Genomic DNA, 22,919 nt, shown 5'->3' on the forward strand with positions numbered 1-22,919 from the left:
CATCCTTTCTCCCCTCCCTCTCCTTCCCCTCAGGTTCTACCTCTTATCAACTCCTCAATGCAGGTGATGAAGGGTCATAAAGGTGCCTGTAAAGTAGCTACAGATTGTTTGCTCAACTGATGCTGTTGCTGTTGCTGCTGCTGCTTTTGGTGGTGCTGGTGCTGGTGGAGATGCTTCTAATGCTGGTGATGCTGGTGGTGGTGGTGTTGGTGCTGCTGCTGGTGGTGCCGGTGGTGCTGGTACTACTGATGCTGCTGCTGCTGGTGCAGCTGCTGGTGGTGCTTGTGGTGCAGCTGCTGGTGCTGGTGGTGATGCTGGTGCTGGTGCTTCTCCTAGTGGTGGTGTTTCTGGTGCTGTTGGTTCTTGCTGCTTGTGGTTCTGATGGTGCTGGTGGTTCTGATTGTGGTGCTGGTGTTGGTGCTGGTGGTGGTGCTGCTGCTGCTCATTGAGCTGGTGCTGTTTGTCCTGGTATTGGTCGTGTTGGTGGTGCTTCTGGTGCTGGTGGCTCTGCTGCTTCTGGTGCTGGTGGTACCTGTGCTTCTGGTGCTGGTAGTACCTGTGCTTCTGGTGCTGGTGGCTCTGCTGCTTCTGGTGCTGGTGGTGCCTGTGCTTCTGGTGCTGGTGGTACCTGTGCTTCTGGTGCTGGTGATGCCTGTGCTTCTGGTGCTGGTGGTGCCTGTGCTTCTGGTGCTGGTGGTGCCTGTGCTTCTGGTGCTGGTGGTGCCTGTGCTTCTGGTGCTGGTGGTGCCTGTGCTTCTGGTGTTGGTGGTGCCTGTGCTTCTGGTGCTGGTGGTGCCTGTGCTTCTGGTGCTGGTGATGCCTGTGCTTCTGGTGCTGGTGGTGCCTGTGCTTCTGGTACTGGTGGTACCTGTGCTTCTGGTGCTGGTGGTGCCTGTGCTTCTGGTGCTGGTCGTGCCTGTGCTTCTGGTGCTGGTGGTGCCTGTGCTTCTGGTGCTGGTGGTGCCTATGCTTCTGGTGCTGGTGGTGCCTGTGCTTCTGGTGCTGGTGATGCCTGTGCTTCTGGTGCTCGTGGCTCTGCTGCTTCTGGTGCTGGTGGTGCCTGTGCTTCTGGTGCTGGTGGTGGCTGTGCTTCTGGTGCTGGTGCCTCTGCTGCTTCTGGTGCTGGTGGTGCCTGTGCTTCTGGTGCTGGTGGTACCTGTGCTTCTGGTGCTGGTGGTACCTGTGCTTCTGGTGCTGGTGGTACCTGTGCTTCTGGTGCTGGTGGTGCCTGTGCTTCTGGTGCTGGTGGTGCCTGTGCTTCTGGTGCTGGTGGTGCCTGTGCTTCTGGTGCTGGTGGCTCTGCTGCTTCTGGTGCTGGTGGTGCCTGTGCTTCTGGTGCTGGTGGCTCTGCTGCTTCTGGTGCTGGTGGTGCCTGTGCTTCTGGTGCTGGTGGTGCCTGTGCTTTTGGTGCTGGTGGTACCTGTGCTACTGGTACTGGTGCTTGTGGTGCTGCTGGTGCTGGTGTAGTGGTGCTGTTGCTGGTGCCCGTGTTGTTGTTGGTGGTGCTGGTAGTGGTGGTGCTGGTGGTGCTGGTTCTGCTGTTGTGTGTGGTTCTGACGGTGCTGGTGGGAGTGGTGGTGCTGGTGCTCCTCCTAGTGGTGCTGCTGCTGGTGTGCTGGTGCTGGAGCTGGTGCTACTGATGTTGCTGCAGGTGCTGTTGTTTGTGGTGGTGCTGCTTCGCCTAGTGGAGATGCTGGGTCTACTGCAGCTCGTAATGCTGATGTTGATGCTGTTGGAAGTACTGGTGCTCCTGCTGGTGGCTCTGCTGCTGATCCTTGTGCTGGTGGTGCTGGGGAAGGTGGTTCTGCTGGTGCTTGTGGTACTGGTGCTGTGGGAGGTGCTTGTGGTGCTACTGGTGCTGTTACAGGTGGTGGTGCTGGTGCTGGTAGTACTGGTGGTGCTGCTGCTGGTGATGGTGGTGCTGCTGCTGGTGGTGCTGGTGCTGGTGGTGCTGCTGCTGGTGGTGCTGCTGGTGGTGCTGGTGCTGCTGGTGATGCTGGTGGTGCTGGTGGTGCTGCTGCTGCTGGTCCTGCTGCAGGTGATGGTGGTGCTGGTGCTGGTGGTGCTGGTGATGGTTCTGGTGGGTCTGTTGCTGGTGGTGCTGCTGCTGGTGGTGCTGCTGCTGGGGGTGCTGCTGCTGGTGGTGCTGCTGGTGGTGCTGGTGGTGCTGGTCGTGCTGGTGATGGTTCTGGTGTTGCTGGTGGTGCTGCTGCTGGTGATGCTGCTGGTGGTGGTACTGGTGCTGGTGCTGCTGGTGGTGCTGGTGCTGGTGGTATTGGTGGTGCTGCTGCTGGTGGTACTGGTGCTGGTGGTGCTGGTGGTGCTGCTGCTGGTGATGCTGCTGGTGGTGGTACTGGTGCTGGTGCTGCTGGTGGTGCTGGTGCTGGTGGTACTGGTGGTGCTGCTGCTGGTGGTACTGGTGCTGGTGCTGCTGGTGGTGCTGGTGCTGGTGGTGCTGGTGGTGCTGCTGGTGGTGCTGCTGCTGTAGTGCTGGTGGTACTGGTGGTGCTGCTGCTGGTGGTACTGGTGCTGGTGCTGCTGGTGGTGCTGGTGCTGGTGGTGCTGGTGGTGCTGCTGGTGGTGCTGCTGGTGGTGCTGCTGCTGTGGTGCTGGTGGTGGTGCTGCTGGTGATGGTGGTACTGGTTCTGGTTGGGTTGGTACTGGTGGTGCTGGTGCTGGTGGTGCTGCTGTGGTGCTGGTGGTGCTGGTGCTGGTGCTGGTGGTGCTGGTGATGGTTCTGATGGTGCTGGTGCTGCTGCTGCTGGTGGTGCTGGTGGTGCTGCTGCTGGTGGTGCTGCTGCTGGTGGTGCTGGTGCGGGTGGTGCTGGTGGTGCTGGTGCTGGTGCTGCTGCTGGTGGTGGTACTGGTACGGGTGCTGCTGGTGGTGCTGGTGCTGGTGGTACTGGTGGTGCTGCTGGTACTGGTGCTGGTGGTGCTGCTGCTGTAGTGCTGGTGGTGCTGGTGATGGTGGTGCCGGGTCTGGTGGTGCTGGTACTGGTGGTGCTGGTGCTGGTGGTGCTGCTGCTGGTGGTGCTGGTGATGGTGCTGCTGGTGGTACTGGTGGTGCTGCTGCTGGTGGTACTGGTGGTGCTCGGGGTGCTGGTGCTGGTGCTGGTGGTGCTGCTGCTGGTGGTGCTGGTGCTTCTGGTGGTGCTGCTGGTGGTATTGGTTGTGCTGCTGCTGGTGCTGCTTCTGGTGCTAGTGGTACCTGTGCTTCTGGTGCTGGTGGTACCTGTGCTTCTGGTGCTGGTGGTATCTGTGCTTCTGGTGCTGGTGGTGCCTGTGCAGATGCTGCTGCTGGTGCTTGTGATATGGGTGCTGGTGGTGCTGGTGTTGGTAGTGGTGCTACTGGTACTGGTGCTTGTGGTGCTGCTGGTGCTGGTGGTAGTGGTGCTGTTGCTGGTGCCCGTGTTGTTGTTGGTGGTGCTGGTAGTGGTGGTGCTGGTGGTGCTGGTTCTGCTGTTGTGTGTGGTTCTGACGGTGCTGGTGGGAGTGGTGGTGCTGGTGCTCCTCCTAGTGGTGCTGCTGCTGGTGTTGCTGGTGCTGGAGCTGGTGCTACTGATGTTGCTGCAGGTGCTGTTGTTTGTGGTGGTGCTGCTTCGCCTAGTGGAGATGCTGGGTCTACTGCAGCTCGTAATGCTGATGTTGATGCTGTTGGAAGTACTGGTGCTCCTGCTGGTGGCTCTGCTGCTGATCGTTGTGCTGGTGGTGCTGGTGAAGGTAGTTCTGCTGGTGCTTGTGGTACTGGTGCTGTTGGAGGTGCTTGTGGTGCGACTGGTGCTGTTACAGGTGGTGGTGCTGGTGCTGGTAGTACTGGTGGTGCTGCTGCTGGTGGTACTGGTGCTGGTGGTGCTGCTGCTGGTGGTGGTGTTGCTGGTGGTGCTGGTGGTGCTGGTGATGGTGGTGCTGGTGCTGCTGGTGGTGCTGCTGCTGGTTGTGCTGCTGGTGTTGCTGGTGTTGCTGGTGCTGGTGATGGTGGTGCTGCTGCTGGTGGTGCTGTTGCTGGTGGTGCTGCTGCTGCTGGTGCTGCTGGTGGTGCTGCTGGTGGTGCTGGTGCTGCTGGTGATGCTGGTGGTGCTGGTGGTGCTGCTGCTGCTGGTCCTGCTGCTGGTGATGGTGGTGCTGGTGCTGGTGGTGCTGGTGATGGTTCTGGTGGGTCTGCTGCTGGTGGTGCTGCTCCTGGTGGTGCTGCTTCCGGCTGGTGCTGCTGCTGGGGGTGCTGCTTCCGGCTGGTGCTGCTGCTGGGGGTGCTGCTGCTGGTGGTGCTGCTGGTGGTGCTGGTGGTGCTGGTCGTGCTGGTGATGGTTCTGGTGTTGCTGGTGGTGCTGCTGCTGGTGATGCTGCTGGTGGTGGTACTGGTGCTGGTGCTGCTGGTGGTGCTGGTGCTGGTGGTATTGGTGGTGCTGCTGCTGTGGTGCTGGTGGTGGTGCTGCTGGTGATGGTGGTACTGGTTCTGGTTGTGCTGGTACTGGTGGTGCTGGTGCTGGTGGTGCTGCTGTGGTGCTGGTGCTGCTGGTGCTGGTGGTGCTGGTGATGGTTCTGGTGGTGCTGGTGCTGCTGGTGCTGGTGGTGCTGGTGGTGCTGCTGCTGGTGGTGCTGGTGCGGGTGGTGCTGGTGGTGCTGGTGCTGGTGCTGCTGCTGGTGGTGGTACTGGTGCTGGTGCTGCTGGTGGTGCTGGTGGTGGTGGTACTGGTGGTGCTGCTGGTGGTGGTGCTGGTGGTGCTGCTGCTGTGGTGCGGTGGTGCTGCTTGTGATGGTGCCTCTGGTGATAGTGCTACTGGTTCTGGTGGTGCTGGTACTTTTGGTGCTGGTGCTGGTGGTGCTGCTGCTGTAGTGCTGGTGGTGCTGGTGCTCGTGCTGGTGGTGCTGGTGATGGTGGTGCTGGGTCTGGTGGTGCTGGTACTGGTGGTGCTGGTGCTGGTGGTGCTCGGGGTGCTGGTGCTGGTGCTGGTGCTGGTGGTGCTGCTGCTGGTGGTGCCTGTGCTTCTGGTGCTGGTGGTGCCTGTGCTTCTGGTGCTGGTGGTGCCTGTGCTTCTGGTGCTGGTGGTGCCTGTGCTTCTGGTGCTGGTGGTGCCTGTGCTTCTGGTGCTGGTGGTGCCTGTGCTTCTGGTGCTGGTGGTGCCTGTGCTTCTGGTGCTGGTGGTACCTGTGCTTCTGGTGCTGGTGGTGCCTGTGCTTCTGGTGCTGGTGGTGCCTGTGCTTCTGGTGCTGGTGGTGCCTGTGCTTCTGGTGGTGGTGGTACCTGTGCTTCTGGTGCTGGTGGTGCCTGTGCTTCTGGTGCTCTTCGTACCTGTGCTTCTGGTGCTGGTGGTGCCTGTGCTTCTGGTGGTGGTGGTGCCTGTGCTTTTGGTGCTGGTGGTGCCTGTGCTTCTGGTGCTGGTGGTACCTGTGCTTCTGGTGCTGGTGGTACCTGTGCTTCTGGTGCTGGTGGTACCTGTGCTTCTGGTTCTGGTGGTGCCTGTGCTTCTGGTGCTGGTGATGCCTGTGCTTCTGGTGCTGGTGGCTCTGCTGCTTCTGGTGCTGGTGGTACCTGTCCTTCTGGTGCTGGTGGCTCTGCTGCTTTTGGTGCTGGTGGTACCTGTGCTTCTGGTGCTGGTGGTGCCTGTGCTTCTGGTGCTGGTGGTGCCTGTGCTTCTGGTTCTGGTGGTGCCTGTGCTTCTGGTGCTGGTGATGCCTGTGCTTCTGGTGCTGGTGGTGCCTGTGCTTCTGGTGCTGGTGGTGCCTGTGCTTCTGGTGCTGGTGGTGCCTGTGCTTCTGGTGCTGGTGGTGCCTGTGCTTCTGGTGCTGGTGGTGCCTGTGCTTCTGGTGCTGGTGGTGCCTGAGCTTCTGGTGCTGGTGGTGCCTGTGCTTCTGGTGCTGGTGGTACCTGTGCTTCTGGTGCTGGTGGTGCCTGTGCTTCTGGTGCTGGTGGTGCCTGTGCTTCTGTTGCTGGTGGTGCCTGTGCTTCTGGTGCTGGCGGTGCCTGTGCTTCTGGTGCTGGTGGTGACTGTGCTTCTGGTGCTGGTGGTACCTGTGCTTCTGGTGCTGGTGGTATCTGCGCTTCTGGTGCTGGTGTTACCTGTGCTTCTGGTGCTGGTGGTGCCTGTGCTTCTGGTGGTGGTGGTGCCTGTGCTTTTGGTGCTGGTGGTGCCTGTGCTTCTGGTCCTGGTGGTACCTGTGCTTCTGGTGCTGGTGGTGCCTGTGCTTCTGGTGCTGGTGGTACCTGTGCTTCTGGTGCTGGTGGTACCTGTGCTTCTGGTGCTGGTGGTACCTGTGCTTCTGGTGCTGGTACTGCCTGTGCTTCTGGTGCTGGTGGTACCTGTGCTTCTGGTGGTGGTCTTGCCTGTGCTTTTGGTGCTGGTGATGCCTGTGCTTCTGGTGCTGGTGGTGCCTGTGCTTCTGGTGCTGGTGGTATCTGTGCTTCTGGTGCTGGTTGTGCCTGTGCAGATGCTGCTGCTGGTGCTTGTGATATGGGTGCTGGTGGTGCTGGTGTTGGTAGTGGTGCTACTGGTACTGGTGCTTGTGGTGCTGCTGGTGCTGGTGGTATTGGTGCTGTTGCTGGTGCCCGTGTTGTTGTTGTTGGTGCTGGTAGTGGTGGTGCTGGTGGTGCTGGTTCTGCTGTTGTGTGTGGTTCTGACGTTGCTGGTTGGAGTGGTGGTGCTGGTGCTCCTCCTAGTGGTGCTGCTGCTGGTGTTGCTGGTGCTGGAGCTGGTGCTACTGATGTTGCTGCAGGTGCTGTTGTTTGTGGTGGTGCTGCTTCGCCTAGTGGAGATGCTGGGTCTACTGCAGCTCGTAATGCTGATGTTGATGCTGTTGGAAGTACTGGTGCTCCTGCTGGTGGCTCTGCTGCTGATCCTTGTGCTGGTGGTGCTGGTGAAGGTGGTTCTGCTGGTGCTTGTGGTACTGGTGCTGTTGGAGGTGCTTGTGGTGCTACTGGTGCTGGTACAGGTGGTCTTGCTGGTGCTGGTGGTACTGGTGGTGCTGCTGCTGGTGGTACTGGTGCTGGTGGTGCTGCTGCTGGTGGTGGTGGTGCTGCTGGTGGTGCTGCTGCTGGTTGTGCTGCTGGTGTTGCTGGTGTTGCTGGTGCTCCTGATGGTGGTGCTGCTGCTGGTGGTGCTGCTGCTGGTGGTGCTGCTGCTGCTGGTGCTGCTGGTGGTGCTGCAATTGGTGCTGGTGCTGCTGGTGATGCTGGTGGTGCTGGTGGTGCTGCTGCTGCTGGTCCTGCTGCTGGTGATGGTGGTGCTGGTGCTGGTGGTGCTGGTGATGGTTCTGGTGGGTCTGCTGCTGGTGGTGCTGCTCCTGGTGGTGCTGCTTCCGGCTGGTGCTGCTGCTGGGGGTGCTGCTTCCGGCTGGTGCTGCTGCTGGGGGTGCTGCTGCTGGTGGTGCTGCTGGTGGTGCTGGTGGTGCTGGTCGTGCTGGTGATGGTTCTGGTGTTGCTGGTGGTGCTGCTACTGGTGATGCTGCTGGTGGTGGTACTGGTGCTGGTGCTGCTGGTGGTGCTGGTGATGGTGGTATTGGTGGTGCTGCTGCTGTGGTGCTGGTGGTGGTGCTGCTGGTGATGGTGGTACTGGTTCTGGTTGTGCTGGTACTGGTGGTGCTGGTGCTGGTGGTGCTGCTGTGGTGCTGGTGGTGCTGGTGCTGGTGGTGCTGGTGATGGTTCTGGTGGTGCTGGTGCTGCTGCTGCTGGTGGTGCTGGTGGTGCTGCTGCTGGTGGTGCTGGTGCGGGTGGTGCTGGTGGTGCTGGTGCTGGTGCTGCTGCTGGTGGTGGTACTGGTGCTGGTGCTGCTGGTGGTGCTGGTGGTGGTGGTACTGGTGTTGCTGCTGGTGGTGGTGCTGGTGGTGCTGCTGCTGTGGTGCGGTGGTGCTGCTTGTGATGGTGCCTCTGGTGATGGTGCTACTGGTTCTGGTGGTGCTGGTACTTTTGGTGCTGGTGCTGGTGGTGCTGCTGCTGTAGTGCTGGTGGTGCTGGTGCTCGTGCTGGTGGTGCTGGTGATGGTGGTGCTGGGTCTGGTGGTGCTGGTACTGGTGGTGCTGGTGCTGGTGGTGCTGCTGGTGGTGGTGCTGGTGGTGCTGCTGCTGGTGGTACTGGTGGTGCTCGGGGTGCTGGTGCTGGTGCTGGTGCTGGTGCTGGTGGTGCTGCTGCTGGTGGTGCCTGTGCTTCTGGTGCTGGTGGTGCCTGTGCTTCTGGTGCTGGTGGTGCCTGTGCTTCTGGTGCTGGTGGTGCCTGTGCTTCTGGTGCTGGTGGTGCCTGTGCTTCTGGTGCTGGTGGTGCCTGTGCTTCTGGTGCTGGTGGTGCCTGTGCTTCTGGTGCTGGTGGTGCCTGTGCTTCTGGTGCTGGTGGTGCCTGTGCTTCTGGTGCTGGTGGTACCTGTGCTTCTGGTGCTGGTGGTGCCTGTGCTTCTGGTGCTGGTGGTGCCTGTGCTTCTGGTGCTGGTGGTGCCTGTGCTTCTGGTGGTGGTGGTACCTGTGCTTCTGGTGCTGGTGGTGTCTGTGCTTCTGGTGCTCTTCGTACCTGTGCTTCTGGTGCTGGTGGTGCCTGTGCTTCTGGTGGTGGTGGTGCCTGTGCTTTTGGTGCTGGTGGTGCCTGTGCTTCTGGTGCTGGTGGTACCTGTGCTTCTGGTGCTGGTGGTACCTGTGCTTCTGGTGCTGGTGGTACCTGTGCTTCTGGTTCTGGTGGTGCCTGTGCTTCTGGTGCTGGTGATGCCTGTGCTTCTGGTGCTGGTGGCTCTGCTGCTTCTGGTGCTGGTGGTACCTGTCCTTCTGGTGCTGGTGGCTCTGCTGCTTTTGGTGCTGGTGGTACCTGTGCTTCTGGTGCTGGTGGTGCCTGTGCTTCTGGTGCTGGTGGTGCCTGTGCTTCTGGTTCTGGTGGTGCCTGTGCTTCTGGTGCTGGTGATGCCTGTGCTTCTGGTGCTGGTGGTGCCTGTGCTTCTGGTGCTGGTGGTGCCTGTGCTTCTGGTGCTGGTGGTGCCTGTGCTTCTGGTGCTGGTGGTGCCTGTGCTTCTGGTGCTGGTGGTGCCTGTGCTTCTGGTGCTGGTGGTGCCTGTGCTTCTGGTGCTGGTGGTGCCTGTGCTTCTGGTGCTGGTGGTACCTGTGCTTCTGGTGCTGGTGGTGCCTGTGCTTCTGGTGCTGGTGGTGCCTGTGCTTCTGTTGCTGGTGGTGCCTGTGCTTCTGGTGCTGGCGGTGCCTGTGCTTCTGTTGCTGGTGCTGACTGTGCTTCTGGTGCTGGTGGTACCTGTGCTTCTGGTGCTGGTGGTATCTGCGCTTCTGGTGCTGGTGTTACCTGTGCTTCTGGTGCTGGTGGTGCCTGTGCTTCTGGTGGTGGTGGTGCCTGTGCTTTTGGTGCTGGTGGTGCCTGTGCTTCTGGTCCTGGTGGTACCTGTGCTTCTGGTGCTGGTGGTACCTGTGCTTCTGGTGCTGGTGGTGCCTGTGCTTCTGGTGCTGGTGGTGCCTGTGCTTCTGGTGCTGGTGGTACCTGTGCTTCTGGTGCTGGTGGTACCTGTGCTTCTGGTGCTGGTGGTACCTGTGCTTCTGGTGCTGGTACTGCCTGTGCTTCTGGTGCTGGTGGTACCTGTGCTTCTGGTGGTGGTCTTGCCTGTGCTTTTGGTGCTGGTGATGCCTGTGCTTCTGGTGCTGGTGGTGCCTGTGCTTCTGGTGCTGGTGGTATCTGTGCTTCTGGTGCTGGTTGTGCCTGTGCAGATGCTGCTGCTGGTGCTTGTGATATGGGTGCTGGTGGTGCTGGTGTTGGTAGTGGTGCTACTGGTACTGGTGCTTGTGGTGCTGCTGGTGCTGGTGGTATTGGTGCTGTTGCTGGTGCCCGTGTTGTTGTTGTTGGTGCTGGTAGTGGTGGTGCTGGTGGTGCTGGTTCTGCTGTTGTGTGTGGTTCTGACGTTGCTGGTTGGAGTGGTGGTGCTGGTGCTCCTCCTAGTGGTGCTGCTGCTGGTGTTGCTGGTGCTGGAGCTGGTGCTACTGATGTTGCTGCAGGTGCTGTTGTTTGTGGTGGTGCTGCTTCGCCTAGTGGAGATGCTGGGTCTACTGCAGCTCGTAATGCTGATGTTGATGCTGTTGGAAGTACTGGTGCTCCTGCTGGTGGCTCTGCTGCTGATCCTTGTGCTGGTGGTGCTGGTGAAGGTGGTTCTGCTGGTGCTTGTGGTACTGGTGCTGTGGGAGGTGCTTGTGGTGCTACTGGTGCTGGTACAGGTGGTCTTGCTGGTGCTGGTGGTACTGGTGCTGGTGCTGCTGGTGGTGCTGGTGGTGGTGGTACTGGTGTTGCTGCTGGTGGTGGTGCTGGTGGTGCTGCTGCTGTGGTGCGGTGGTGCTGCTTGTGATGGTGCCTCTGGTGATGGTGCTACTGGTTCTGGTGGTGCTGGTACTTTTGGTGCTGGTGCTGGTGGTGCTGCTGCTGTAGTGCTGGTGGTGCTGGTGCTCGTGCTGGTGGTGCTGGTGATGGTGGTGCTGGGTCTGGTGGTGCTGGTACTGGTGGTGCTGGTGCTGGTGGTGCTGCTGGTGGTGGTGCTGGTGGTGCTGCTGCTGGTGGTACTGGTGGTGCTCGGGGTGCTGGTGCTGGTGCTGGTGCTGGTGCTGGTGGTGCTGCTGCTGGTGGTGCCTGTGCTTCTGGTGCTGGTGGTGCCTGTGCTTCTGGTGCTGGTGGTGCCTGTGCTTCTGGTGCTGGTGGTGCCTGTGCTTCTGGTGCTGGTGGTGCCTGTGCTTCTGGTGCTGGTGGTGCCTGTGCTTCTGGTGCTGGTGGTGCCTGTGCTTCTGGTGCTGGTGGTGCCTGTGCTTCTGGTGCTGGTGGTGCCTGTGCTTCTGGTGCTGGTGGTACCTGTGCTTCTGGTGCTGGTGGTGCCTGTGCTTCTGGTGCTGGTGGTGCCTGTGCTTCTGGTGCTGGTGGTGCCTGTGCTTCTGGTGCTGGTGGTACCTGTGCTTCTGGTGCTGGTGGTGTCTGTGCTTCTGGTGCTCTTCGTACCTGTGCTTCTGGTGCTGGTGGTGCCTGTGCTTCTGGTGGTGGTGGTGCCTGTGCTTTTGGTGCTGGTGGTGCCTGTGCTTCTGGTGCTGGTGGTGCCTGTGCTTCTGGTGCTGGTGGTACCTGTGCTTCTGGTGCTGGTGGTACCTGTGCTTCTGGTTCTGGTGGTGCCTGTGCTTCTGGTGCTGGTGATGCCTGTGCTTCTGGTGCTGGTGGCTCTGCTGCTTCTGGTGCTGGTGGTACCTGTCCTTCTGGTGCTGGTGGCTCTGCTGCTTTTGGTGCTGGTGGTACCTGTGCTTCTGGTGCTGGTGGTGCCTGTGCTTCTGGTGCTGGTGGTGCCTGTGCTTCTGGTTCTGGTGGTGCCTGTGCTTCTGGTGCTGGTGATGCCTGTGCTTCTGGTGCTGGTGGTGCCTGTGCTTCTGGTGCTGGTGGTGCCTGTGCTTCTGGTGCTGGTGGTGCCTGTGCTTCTGGTGCTGGTGGTGCCTGTGCTTCTGGTGCTGGTGGTGCCTGTGCTTCTGGTGCTGGTGGTGCCTGTGCTTCTGGTGCTGGTGGTGCCTGTGCTTCTGGTGCTGGTGGTACCTGTGCTTCTGGTGCTGGTGGTGCCTGTGCTTCTGGTGCTGGTGGTGCCTGTGCTTCTGTTGCTGGCGGTGCCTGTGCTTCTGGTGCTGGCGGTGCCTGTGCTTCTGGTGCTGGTGGTGACTGTGCTTCTGGTGCTGGTGGTACCTGTGCTTCTGGTGCTGGTGGTATCTGCGCTTCTGGTGCTGGTGTTACCTGTGCTTCTGGTGCTGGTGGTGCCTGTGCTTCTGGTGGTGGTGGTGCCTGTGCTTTTGGTGCTGGTGGTGCCTGTGCTTCTGGTCCTGGTGGTACCTGTGCTTCTGGTGCTGGTGGTACCTGTGCTTCTGGTGCTGGTGGTGCCTGTGCTTCTGGTGCTGGTGGTGCCTGTGCTTCTGGTGCTGGTGGTACCTGTGCTTCTGGTGCTGGTGGTACCTGTGCTTCTGGTGCTGGTGGTACCTGTGCTTCTGGTGCTGGTACTGCCTGTGCTTCTGGTGCTGGTGGTACCTGTGCTTCTGGTGGTGGTCTTGCCTGTGCTTTTGGTGCTGGTGATGCCTGTGCTTCTGGTGCTGGTGGTGCCTGTGCTTCTGGTGCTGGTGGTATCTGTGCTTCTGGTGCTGGTTGTGCCTGTGCAGATGCTGCTGCTGGTGCTTGTGATATGGGTGCTGGTGGTGCTGGTGTTGGTAGTGGTGCTACTGGTACTGGTGCTTGTGGTGCTGCTGGTGCTGGTGGTATTGGTGCTGTTGCTGGTGCCCGTGTTGTTGTTGTTGGTGCTGGTAGTGGTGGTGCTGGTGGTGCTGGTTCTGCTGTTGTGTGTGGTTCTGACGTTGCTGGTTGGAGTGGTGGTGCTGGTGCTCCTCCTAGTGGTGCTGCTGCTGGTGTTGCTGGTGCTGGAGCTGGTGCTACTGATGTTGCTGCAGGTGCTGTTGTTTGTGGTGGTGCTGCTTCGCCTAGTGGAGATGCTGGGTCTACTGCAGCTCGTAATGCTGATGTTGATGCTGTTGGAAGTACTGGTGCTCCTGCTGGTGGCTCTGCTGCTGATCCTTGTGCTGGTGGTGCTGGTGAAGGTGGTTCTGCTGGTGCTTGTGGTACTGGTGCTGTGGGAGGTGCTTGTGGTGCTACTGGTGCTGGTACAGGTGGTCTTGCTGGTGCTGGTGGTACTGGTGCTGGTGCTGCTGGTGGTGCTGGTGGTGGTGGTACTGGTGTTGCTGCTGGTGGTGGTGCTGGTGGTGCTGCTGCTGTGGTGCGGTGGTGCTGCTTGTGATGGTGCCTCTGGTGATGGTGCTACTGGTTCTGGTGGTGCTGGTACTTTTGGTGCTGGTGCTGGTGGTGCTGCTGCTGTAGTGCTGGTGGTGCTGGTGCTCGTGCTGGTGGTGCTGGTGATGGTGGTGCTGGGTCTGGTGGTGCTGGTACTGGTGGTGCTGGTGCTGGTGGTGCTGCTGGTGGTGGTGCTGGTGGTGCTGCTGCTGGTGGTACTGGTGGTGCTCGGGGTACTGGTGCTGGTGCTGGTGCTGGTGCTGGTGGTGCTGCTGCTGGTGGTGCCTGTGCTTCTGGTGCTGGTGGTGCCTGTGCTTCTGGTGCTGGTGGTGCCTGTGCTTCTGGTGCTGGTGGTGCCTGTGCTTCTGGTGCTGGTGGTGCCTGTGCTTCTGGTGCTGGTGGTGCCTGTGCTTCTGGTGCTGGTGGTGCCTGTGCTTCTGGTGCTGGTGGTGCCTGTGCTTCTGGTGCTGGTGGTGCCTGTGCTTCTGGTGCTGGTGGTACCTGTGCTTCTGGTGCTGGTGGTGCCTGTGCTTCTGGTGCTGGTGGTGCCTGTGCTTCTGGTGCTGGTGGTGCCTGTGCTTCTGGTGGTGGTGGTACCTGTGCTTCTGGTGCTGGTGGTGTCTGTGCTTCTGGTGCTCTTCGTACCTGTGCTTCTGGTGCTGGTGGTGCCTGTGCTTCTGGTGGTGGTGGTGCCTGTGCTTTTGGTGCTGGTGGTGCCTGTGCTTCTGGTGCTGGTGGTGCCTGTGCTTCTGGTGCTGGTGGTACCTGTGCTTCTGGTGCTGGTGGTACCTGTGCTTCTGGTTCTGGTGGTGCCTGTGCTTCTGGTGCTGGTGATGCCTGTGCTTCTGGTGCTGGTGGCTCTGCTGCTTCTGGTGCTGGTGGTACCTGTCCTTCTGGTGCTGGTGGCTCTGCTGCTTTTGGTGCTGGTGGTACCTGTGCTTCTGGTGCTGGTGGTGCCTGTGCTTCTGGTGCTGGTGGTGCCTGTGCTTCTGGTTCTGGTGGTGCCTGTGCTTCTGGTGCTGGTGATGCCTGTGCTTCTGGTGCTGGTGGTGCCTGTGCTTCTGGTGCTGGTGGTGCCTGTGCTTCTGGTGCTGGTGGTGCCTGTGCTTCTGGTGCTGGTGGTGCCTGTGCTTCTGGTGCTGGTGGTGCCTGTGCTTCTGGTGCTGGTGGTGCCTGTGCTTCTGGTGCTGGTGGTGCCTGTGCTTCTGGTGCTGGTGGTACCTGTGCTTCTGGTGCTGGTGGTGCCTGTGCTTCTGGTGCTGGTGGTGCCTGTGCTTCTGTTGCTGGCGGTGCCTGTGCTTCTGGTGCTGGCGGTGCCTGTGCTTCTGGTGCTGGTGGTGACTGTGCTTCTGGTGCTGGTGGTACCTGTGCTTCTGGTGCTGGTGGTATCTGCGCTTCTGGTGCTGGTGTTACCTGTGCTTCTGGTGCTGGTGGTGCCTGTGCTTCTGGTGGTGGTGGTGCCTGTGCTTTTGGTGCTGGTGGTGCCTGTGCTTCTGGTCCTGGTGGTACCTGTGCTTCTGGTGCTGGTGGTACCTGTGCTTCTGGTGCTGGTGGTGCCTGTGCTTCTGGTGCTGGTGGTGCCTGTGCTTCTGGTGCTGGTGGTACCTGTGCTTCTGGTGCTGGTGGTACCTGTGCTTCTGGTGCTGGTGGTACCTGTGCTTCTGGTGCTGGTACTGCCTGTGCTTCTGGTGCTGGTGGTACCTGTGCTTCTGGTGGTGGTCTTGCCTGTGCTTTTGGTGCTGGTGATGCCTGTGCTTCTGGTGCTGGTGGTGCCTGTGCTTCTGGTGCTGGTGGTATCTGTGCTTCTGGTGCTGGTTGTGCCTGTGCAGATGCTGCTGCTGGTGCTTGTGATATGGGTGCTGGTGGTGCTGGTGTTGGTAGTGGTGCTACTGGTACTGGTGCTTGTGGTGCTGCTGGTGCTGGTGGTATTGGTGCTGTTGCTGGTGCCCGTGTTGTTGTTGTTGGTGCTGGTAGTGGTGGTGCTGGTGGTGCTGGTTCTGCTGTTGTGTGTGGTTCTGACGTTGCTGGTTGGAGTGGTGGTGCTGGTGCTCCTCCTAGTGGTGCTGCTGCTGGTGTTGCTGGTGCTGGAGCTGGTGCTACTGATGTTGCTGCAGGTGCTGTTGTTTGTGGTGGTGCTGCTTCGCCTAGTGGAGATGCTGGGTCTACTGCAGCTCGTAATGCTGATGTTGATGCTGTTGGAAGTACTGGTGCTCCTGCTGGTGGCTCTGCTGCTGATCCTTGTGCTGGTGGTGCTGGTGAAGGTGGTTCTGCTGGTGCTTGTGGTACTGGTGCTGTGGGAGGTGCTTGTGGTGCTACTGGTGCTGGTACAGGTGGTCTTGCTGGTGCTGGTGGTACTGGTGCTGGTGCTGCTGGTGGTGCTGGTGGTGGTGGTACTGGTGTTGCTGCTGGTGGTGGTGCTGGTGGTGCTGCTGCTGTGGTGCGGTGGTGCTGCTTGTGATGGTGCCTCTGGTGATGGTGCTACTGGTTCTGGTGGTGCTGGTACTTTTGGTGCTGGTGCTGGTGGTGCTGCTGCTGTAGTGCTGGTGGTGCTGGTGCTCGTGCTGGTGGTGCTGGTGATGGTGGTGCTGGGTCTGGTGGTGCTGGTACTGGTGGTGCTGGTGCTGGTGGTGCTGCTGGTGGTGGTGCTGGTGGTGCTGCTGCTGGTGGTACTGGTGGTGCTCGGGGTGCTGGTGCTGGTGCTGGTGCTGGTGCTGGTGGTGCTGCTGCTGGTGGTGCCTGTGCTTCTGGTGCTGGTGGTGCCTGTGCTTCTGGTGCTGGTGGTGCCTGTGCTTCTGGTGCTGGTGGTGCCTGTGCTTCTGGTGCTGGTGGTGCCTGTGCTTCTGGTGCTGGTGGTGCCTGTGCTTCTGGTGCTGGTGGTGCCTGTGCTTCTGGTGCTGGTGGTGCCTGTGCTTCTGGTGCTGGTGGTGCCTGTGCTTCTGGTGCTGGTGGTGCCTGTGCTTCTGGTGCTGGTGGTGCCTGTGCTTCTGGTGCTGGTGGTGCCTGTGCTTCTGGTGCTGGTGGTGCCTGTGCTTCTGGTGCTGGTGGTACCTGTGCTTCTGGTGCTGGTGGTGTCTGTGCTTCTGGTGCTCTTCGTACCTGTGCTTCTGGTGCTGGTGGTGCCTGTGCTTCTGGTGGTGGTGGTGCCTGTGCTTTTGGTGCTGGTGGTGCCTGTGCTTCTGGTGCTGGTGGTGCCTGTGCTTCTGGTGCTGGTGGTACCTGTGCTTCTGGTGCTGGTGGTACCTGTGCTTCTGGTTCTGGTGGTGCCTGTGCTTCTGGTGCTGGTGATGCCTGTGCTTCTGGTGCTGGTGGCTCTGCTGCTTCTGGTGCTGGTGGTACCTGTCCTTCTGGTGCTGGTGGCTCTGCTGCTTTTGGTGCTGGTGGTACCTGTGCTTCTGGTGCTGGTGGTGCCTGTGCTTCTGGTGCTGGTGGTGCCTGTGCTTCTGGTTCTGGTGGTGCCTGTGCTTCTGGTGCTGGTGATGCCTGTGCTTCTGGTGCTGGTGGTGCCTGTGCTTCTGGTGCTGGTGGTGCCTGTGCTTCTGGTGCTGGTGGTGCCTGTGCTTCTGGTGCTGGTGGTGCCTGTGCTTCTGGTGCTGGTGGTGCCTGTGCTTCTGGTGCTGGTGGTGCCTGTGCTTCTGGTGCTGGTGGTGCCTGTGCTTCTGGTGCTGGTGGTACCTGTGCTTCTGGTGCTGGTGGTGCCTGTGCTTCTGGTGCTGGTGGTGCCTGTGCTTCTGTTGCTGGCGGTGCCTGTGCTTCTGGTGCTGGCGGTGCCTGTGCTTCTGGTGCTGGTGGTGACTGTGCTTCTGGTGCTGGTGGTACCTGTGCTTCTGGTGCTGGTGGTATCTGCGCTTCTGGTGCTGGTGTTACCTGTGCTTCTGGTGCTGGTGGTGCCTGTGCTTCTGGTGGTGGTGGTGCCTGTGCTTTTGGTGCTGGTGGTGCCTGTGCTTCTGGTCCTGGTGGTACCTGTGCTTCTGGTGCTGGTGGTACCTGTGCTTCTGGTGCTGGTGGTGCCTGTGCTTCTGGTGCTGGTGGTGCCTGTGCTTCTGGTGCTGGTGGTACCTGTGCTTCTGGTGCTGGTGGTACCTGTGCTTCTGGTGCTGGTGGTACCTGTGCTTCTGGTGCTGGTACTGCCTGTGCTTCTGGTGCTGGTGGTACCTGTGCTTCTGGTGGTGGTCTTGCCTGTGCTTTTGGTGCTGGTGATGCCTGTGCTTCTGGTGCTGGTGGTGCCTGTGCTTCTGGTGCTGGTGGTATCTGTGCTTCTGGTGCTGGTTGTGCCTGTGCAGATGCTGCTGCTGGTGCTTGTGATATGGGTGCTGGTGGTGCTGGTGTTGGTAGTGGTGCTACTGGTACTGGTGCTTGTGGTGCTGCTGGTGCTGGTGGTATTGGTGCTGTTGCTGGTGCCCGTGTTGTTGTTGTTGGTGCTGGTAGTGGTGGTGCTGGTGGTGCTGGTTCTGCTGTTGTGTGTGGTTCTGACGTTGCTGGTTGGAGTGGTGGTGCTGGTGCTCCTCCTAGTGGTGCTGCTGCTGGTGTTGCTGGTGCTGGAGCTGGTGCTACTGATGTTGCTGCAGGTGCTGTTGTTTGTGGTGGTGCTGCTTCGCCTAGTGGAGATGCTGGGTCTACTGCAGCTCGTAATGCTGATGTTGATGCTGTTGGAAGTACTGGTGCTCCTGCTGGTGGCTCTGCTGCTGATCCTTGTGCTGGTGGTGCTGGTGAAGGTGGTTCTGCTGGTGCTTGTGGTACTGGTGCTGTGGGAGGTGCTTGTGGTGCTACTGGTGCTGGTACAGGTGGTCTTGCTGGTGCTGGTGGTACTGGTGGTGCTGCTGCTGGTGGTACTGGTGCTGGTGGTGCTGCTGCTGGTGGTGGTGGTGCTGCTGGTGGTGCTGCTGCTGGTTGTGCTGCTGGTGTTGCTGGTGTTGCTGGTGCTGGTGATGGTGGTGCTGCTGCTGGTGGTGCTGCTGCTGGTTGTGCTGCTGGTGTTGCTCTTGTTGCTGATGCTGGTGATGGTGGTGCTGCTGCTGGTGGTGCTGGTGCTGGTGGTGCTGCTGCTGGTTTTGCTGCTGGTGGTGCTGCTGCTGGTGGTGCTGCTGGTGGTGCTGGTTCTGCTGCTGGTGATGGTGGTGCTGGTGCTGGTGGTGCTGGTGATCGTTCTGGTGGGTCTGCTGCTGGTGGTGCTGCTGCTGGTGGTGCTGCTGCTGGTGGTGCTGCTGCTGGTGCTGCTGGTGGTGCTGCTGGTGGTGCTGCTGCTGGTGGTGCTGCTGCTGGTGCTGCTGGTGATGCTGGTGGTGCTGGTGCTGCTGGTGGTGCTGGTGGTGCTGGTGGTGCTGGTGATGGTTCTGGTGGTGCTGGTGGTGCTGCTGCTGGTGATGCTGCTGGTGATGTTACTGGTGCTGGTGCTGCTGGTGCTGCTGGTGCTGGTGGTATTGGTGGTGCTGCTGCTGGTGGTACTGGTGCTGGTGCTGCTGGTGGTGCTGGTGCTGGTGGTGCTGGTGGTGCTGCTGCTGTGGTGCTGGTGGTGGTGCTGCTGGTGATGGTGGTACTTGTTCTGGTTGTGCTGGTACTGGTGGTGCTGGTGCTGGTGGTGCTGCTGGTGGTGCTGGTGATGTTGGTGCTGGTGCTGGTGGTGCTGGTGGTACTGGTGGTACTGCTGCTCGTGGTGGTGCTGGTGCTGCTGCTGGTGGTACTGGTGGTGCTGCTGCTGGTGATGGTGCTGGTGGTGGTGCTGCTGCTGGTGGTGCTGGTGGTGCTGGTGGTGCTGGTGGTGCTGCTGCTGGTGGTGCTGGTGGTGCTGCTGCTGGTGGTGCTGGTTGTACTGGTGGTGCTGGTGCTGGTTGTACTGGTGGTGCTGCTGCTGCTGTTGCTGGTGGTGCTGGTTGTACTGGTGGTGATGCTGCTGGTGATGGTTCTGGTGGTGCTGGTAGTGCTGCTGCTGGTGGTGCTGCCATTGGTACTGGTACTGGTGGTGCTGCTGCTGGTGGTGCTGCTGCTGTGGTGCTGCTGCTGGTGGTGCTGCTGCTGGTGATGGTTCTGGTGGTGCTGGGTGTGCTGGTGCTGGTGCTGGTGGTACTAGTGGTGCTGCTGCTCGTGGTACTGGTGGTGCAGGTGGTACTGGTGGTGCTGCTGCTGGTGGTCCTGGTGTTGCTGGTGGTCCTGGTGGTGTTGCTGCTGGTGGTGCTGCTGCTGGTGGTGCTGGTGGTGGTGCTGCTGCTGCTGGTGGTGCTGCTGCTGGTGGTGCTGCTTCTGGTGGTGCCTGTGGTGCTGGTGGTGCTGCTGCTGGTGGTGCCTGTGGTGCTGCTGGTGCTGCTGGTGATGGTGGTGCTGGTGCTGGTGGTGCTGGTGGTGCTGGTGGTGCTGCTGTTGGTGGTGCTGGTGGTGCTGCTGGTGCTCGTGGTGCTGGTTGTACTGGTGGTGCTGCTGCTGGTGGTGCTGGTGATGGTTCTGGTGGTGCTGGTGGTGCTGGTGCTGGTGGTGCTGGTGCTGGTGGTACTGGTGGTGCTGTTACTGGTGGTGCTGGTTCTGGTGGTGCTGGGGGTGCTGGTGCTGGTGCTTTTGGTGCTGCTGCTGGTGGTGCTGGTGCTGGTGCTTCTGGTGGTGCTGCTGCTGGTGGTGCTGGTGCTGGTGCTTCTGGTGGTGGTGCTGCTGTCGGTGCTGCTGTTGGTGCTGGTGGTGCTGCTGCTGGTGGTTCTGCTGCTGGTGGTGCTGCTGGTGGTGCTCGTGGTGCTGGTGGTGCTGCTGCTGGTGTTGCTGCTGCTGGTTGTGCTGCTGGTTTTGATGGTGGTGCTTATGCTGGTGCTGGTGCTGGTGCTGCTGGTGGTGCTGGTGCTGGTTTTGCTGGTGATGGTGCTGGTGGTGCTGCTGGTGCTGGTGGTGCTGGTGGTGCTGCTGCTGGTGGTGCTGCTGCTGGTGGTGCTGCTGATTGTGGTACTGGTGCTGGTGCTGCTGGTGATGGTGGTGCTGGTGCTGGTGCTGGTGGTGCCGGTGATGCTGGTCGTGCTGGTGGTGCTGCTGCTGGTGGTCCTTCTGCTGGTGATGGTGGTGCTGGTGCTGGTGGTGCTGGTGATGGTTCTGGTGGTGCTGATGGTGCTGCTGCTGGTGGTGCTGCTACTGGTGGTGCTGGTGGTGCTGCTCCTGGTGGTTCTGCTGCTGGTGGTACTGGTGCTGGTGCTGCTGGTGGTGTTGGTGTTGGTGGTGCTGCTGGTGGTGCTGGTGGTGCTTGGTGGTGCTGGTGGTGCTGCTGCTGTTGTGCTGCTGCTCCTGATGGTGGTGCTTGTTCTGGTGGTGCTGGTGCTGGTGGTGCTGGTGCTGGTGGTGCTGGCGCTGTTGGTGCTGGTGGTTCTGATTGCTGGTGGTGCTGGTGCTGGTGGTGTTGCTGCTGGTGGTAGTGGTGCTGGTGGTTCTGATTGCTGGTGGTGCTGGTGCTGGTGCTGCTGCTGGTGTTTCTGGTGGTGCTGGTGCTGGTGGTGCTGGTGGTGCTGGTGCTTGTGGTACTGGTGGTGCTGCTGCTGGTGGTGCTGGTGATGGTGGTGCTGGTGCTGGTGTTGCTGGTGATGGTGGTGCTGCTGCTGGTGGTTCTGGTGGTGCTGCTGCTAGTGGTGCTGGTGCTGGTGGTGCTGGTGGTGCTCTGCTGCTGCTGGTGGTGGTAAAGTTGATGTTGGTGCTGGTGCTGATGCTGCTGGTTCTGGTCCAGGTTTTAATGATGGTGGTGGTGTTCCTGGTGCTAGTTGTAGTGGTGGTGGTGCTGCTGTTGGTGGTGGGAAGCAGAACTTTAACTTGGGTGTGTTTTTGATGGGGGCCAGAAGCCACAGCGTAGGACCTCAGAGGACGGAATCAATAGTGCCCTTCTCAAACAGTGCTGAGGAAAGGATCCCAGCTCTGGTGCCGGCGCTATGTATTTCTGTGTGGTTTTGAGGACATATCAGGCTTCCAACACCTGATGCAGTTAACCACGTGAATCATGTGAGCACTCTTCTCATTCTCATTCTCTCTTCTGTGTTGTGAGTGTGTGCTTTTGAGTATTGCAGTGGACATGTCTGCATGCCGGTTCACATGCCTGTTGTGTGTGTTATGTTGTGTGTCAGTGTGCTGTGTGTACTTGCTGTGGGTGTAGGTATGGAGGTATCAATTTGCACAAGCATTAGTGCCTGTGTGCGTGCATGCGTGTGTGTAGGCCAGACTGTTTGGTTGCTCTCCACCTTTATTTTTGAGGTAAGGTCTCTCACTGAATCTGAAGCCCAGTGGGGTTAGTAGGCTGGCTGGCTGGGGAGCTCTGGAGATGGACTTGTCTCTGCCTCCCAGTGCTGGCCTTGTAGGTATGCAGCGCCATGCCTGACCTTTTAGGTTGGATCTAAGGATCCATGTCAGGTTCTCATGCTTGCCTAGCAGGAACTGCCTGAGCCATTTTCTGAGTTTCTACTCTTCTCATTCTTTTTCAAAAACTGTTTTGAGACAGCGTTTCTCTGTGTAGCTGTGGCTGTCCTGCAATTCACTCTGTAAACCAGGCTGGCCTCGAACTCACAGAGATCTGCCTGCCTCAGTCTCTCAGGTGCTGGGATTAAGGGTGTGCGCCATCACCACCCAACTTACTTTTCTCATTCTTATTCTAGGCTACAGATTAATAAACCACAGTATGGACCACATCTGGCTCAGCATCAGTCTTTGTAAGTTGGTTGGTTGGGACACAGCTACACTTACTAGTTTGCATATTGTCTGCCACTGATTTAGAGTTTAATCTCTATGATGCAGATCGGATAAAACTGAAAAAGTACAAAGCATTTACTATGCGACTCTAAAGAAAAAGTTCTCAGACCCCAATTGCCACTCCCAAAGGGAATGACTGCCCGCCTTTGTTTCTCTGAGCAAACTGATGCTCTGATTTCTAAGCTTCCTTCTTTCCTGTTCTGTATTCTCCTTGCAATTTGCATTTATTGTCCTGCAAGGCTTAGGAAAAGGCCAGCCTATGCCAAGGGTTAGGAAACCCATCAAGGTGTGTGCTACCTCATGAGCCTAATCAGTAATTGACAGTTTGATGTTCCTTTCACCTAGCCAAAATCTACTTATGCCTTTAAAACATTTATTATATATGTGTTGTGTATGTGTATGCAAGAATGCATCTTAATGAATGTACATGTGTCGGAGTGTGTGTGTAGTGTGTGTGTGTGCGTGTGTGTGTAGTGTGTGTGTATGTGTGTATGTGTGTGTGTGTGGTGTGTGGTCGTCATAGGGCAGCTTGTGAGCGTTCGTTTTGTCTTTCTGCCACATGAGCTATGGGGATCAATCTCTGTCCTTCAAGTTGGCAGCGAGTGTATTTACTTACTGAGTCCTACCAATGCTCCTTATTTAGGGCAGAGACCACCCCCTTTGACACAGCCCCTTGAAAAGGTGACATTTTGGGATGTTGTTCAAAGAATGAGCTAGCTATTCAAGGAGCTGCAAAAGGGATATTTTAGACAGAATGATGAAGTGTAGAAGCCTTGGAGTCAGGTAGGACTTGACACGCTCAATGGATGAAGGAAGAAGGTAAGGGAAGCTCAAAGACTACAGCAACTGGATTTATTCTAGATGCAGTGGGGGAATCCATTTATGGCTTTTGAGTGGGATAGTGTTAGGGGCATGACTGTGAACATTTTGGTATTGTTGTTTAGTTATTTTGAGCCATGGCTTCACTATGTAGCCATGGCTGGCCTGGAACTAGCTCATGTAAACCGGACTATCTCCAAAGTTGCTGTGATCCTGCTGTCTCGGCTCCTAGGTCATGTGCGGGTGTCACTATGTCTGGCTATAGTGTTCATAACAATAGAACTATCCAGCTATGATCATAGTACTATAAAGGCAGGGGCCTGAGTACTGTGAGCTTAAGGCCAACCTGATCTATGTAGTAAGTGGCAGACATGCCAAGGACCATAAAAGATGCCCATGTCCTGATCTCCCAGAAGGCATAAATACATTACCTTTCAAAACTTAAAGGCCTTTGTGGATTAAGGACCATGAGCTGGGAAGAATCTGGATTGTTCTGGTGGGCATAGTTGTAAGAGGAAGATGGAAGAGTCCAGGGTCAGAGAAAGCAATGGGATGACGGAAACAAGGGTGAATACTCGTGACAAATTTGGAGATGGATGAAGGCATTATAAGCTGGGGCATGTACTTAACCTTCCGACAATGGCAAAGGCTTCAGCCCTGC

At 59.0% G+C, this 22,919-nt stretch overlaps 1 protein-coding gene across 1 annotated transcript in view; it reads right to left on the minus strand.

The window, feature by feature from the left end:
• Positions 1-1,425: 1,425 nt before the first annotated feature.
• LOC121441666 (uncharacterized protein DDB_G0271670-like) overlaps positions 1,426-22,919 on the minus strand; it is a 40,605-nt gene continuing 19,111 nt past the window's right edge. The window contains exons 4-11 of the mRNA XM_041642869.1: positions 20,113-20,213; positions 19,801-19,909; positions 19,488-19,599; positions 4,089-4,219; positions 3,626-3,780; positions 1,999-2,065; positions 1,743-1,828; positions 1,426-1,681 (exon numbers count right to left, since the gene is read on the minus strand). Of these exons, the coding sequence (XP_041498803.1) occupies positions 1,426-1,681; positions 1,743-1,828; positions 1,999-2,065; positions 3,626-3,780; positions 4,089-4,219; positions 19,488-19,599; positions 19,801-19,909; positions 20,113-20,213 (1,017 nt within the window). The remainder of the gene's footprint in view (positions 1,682-1,742; positions 1,829-1,998; positions 2,066-3,625; positions 3,781-4,088; positions 4,220-19,487; positions 19,600-19,800; positions 19,910-20,112; positions 20,214-22,919) is intronic.

Source organism: Microtus oregoni, unplaced genomic scaffold, assembly GCF_018167655.1.
Source record: "Microtus oregoni isolate MIOR12 unplaced genomic scaffold, Mior012 000080F_ref0000499, whole genome shotgun sequence".
NCBI lineage: Eukaryota > Metazoa > Chordata > Mammalia > Rodentia > Cricetidae > Microtus > Microtus oregoni.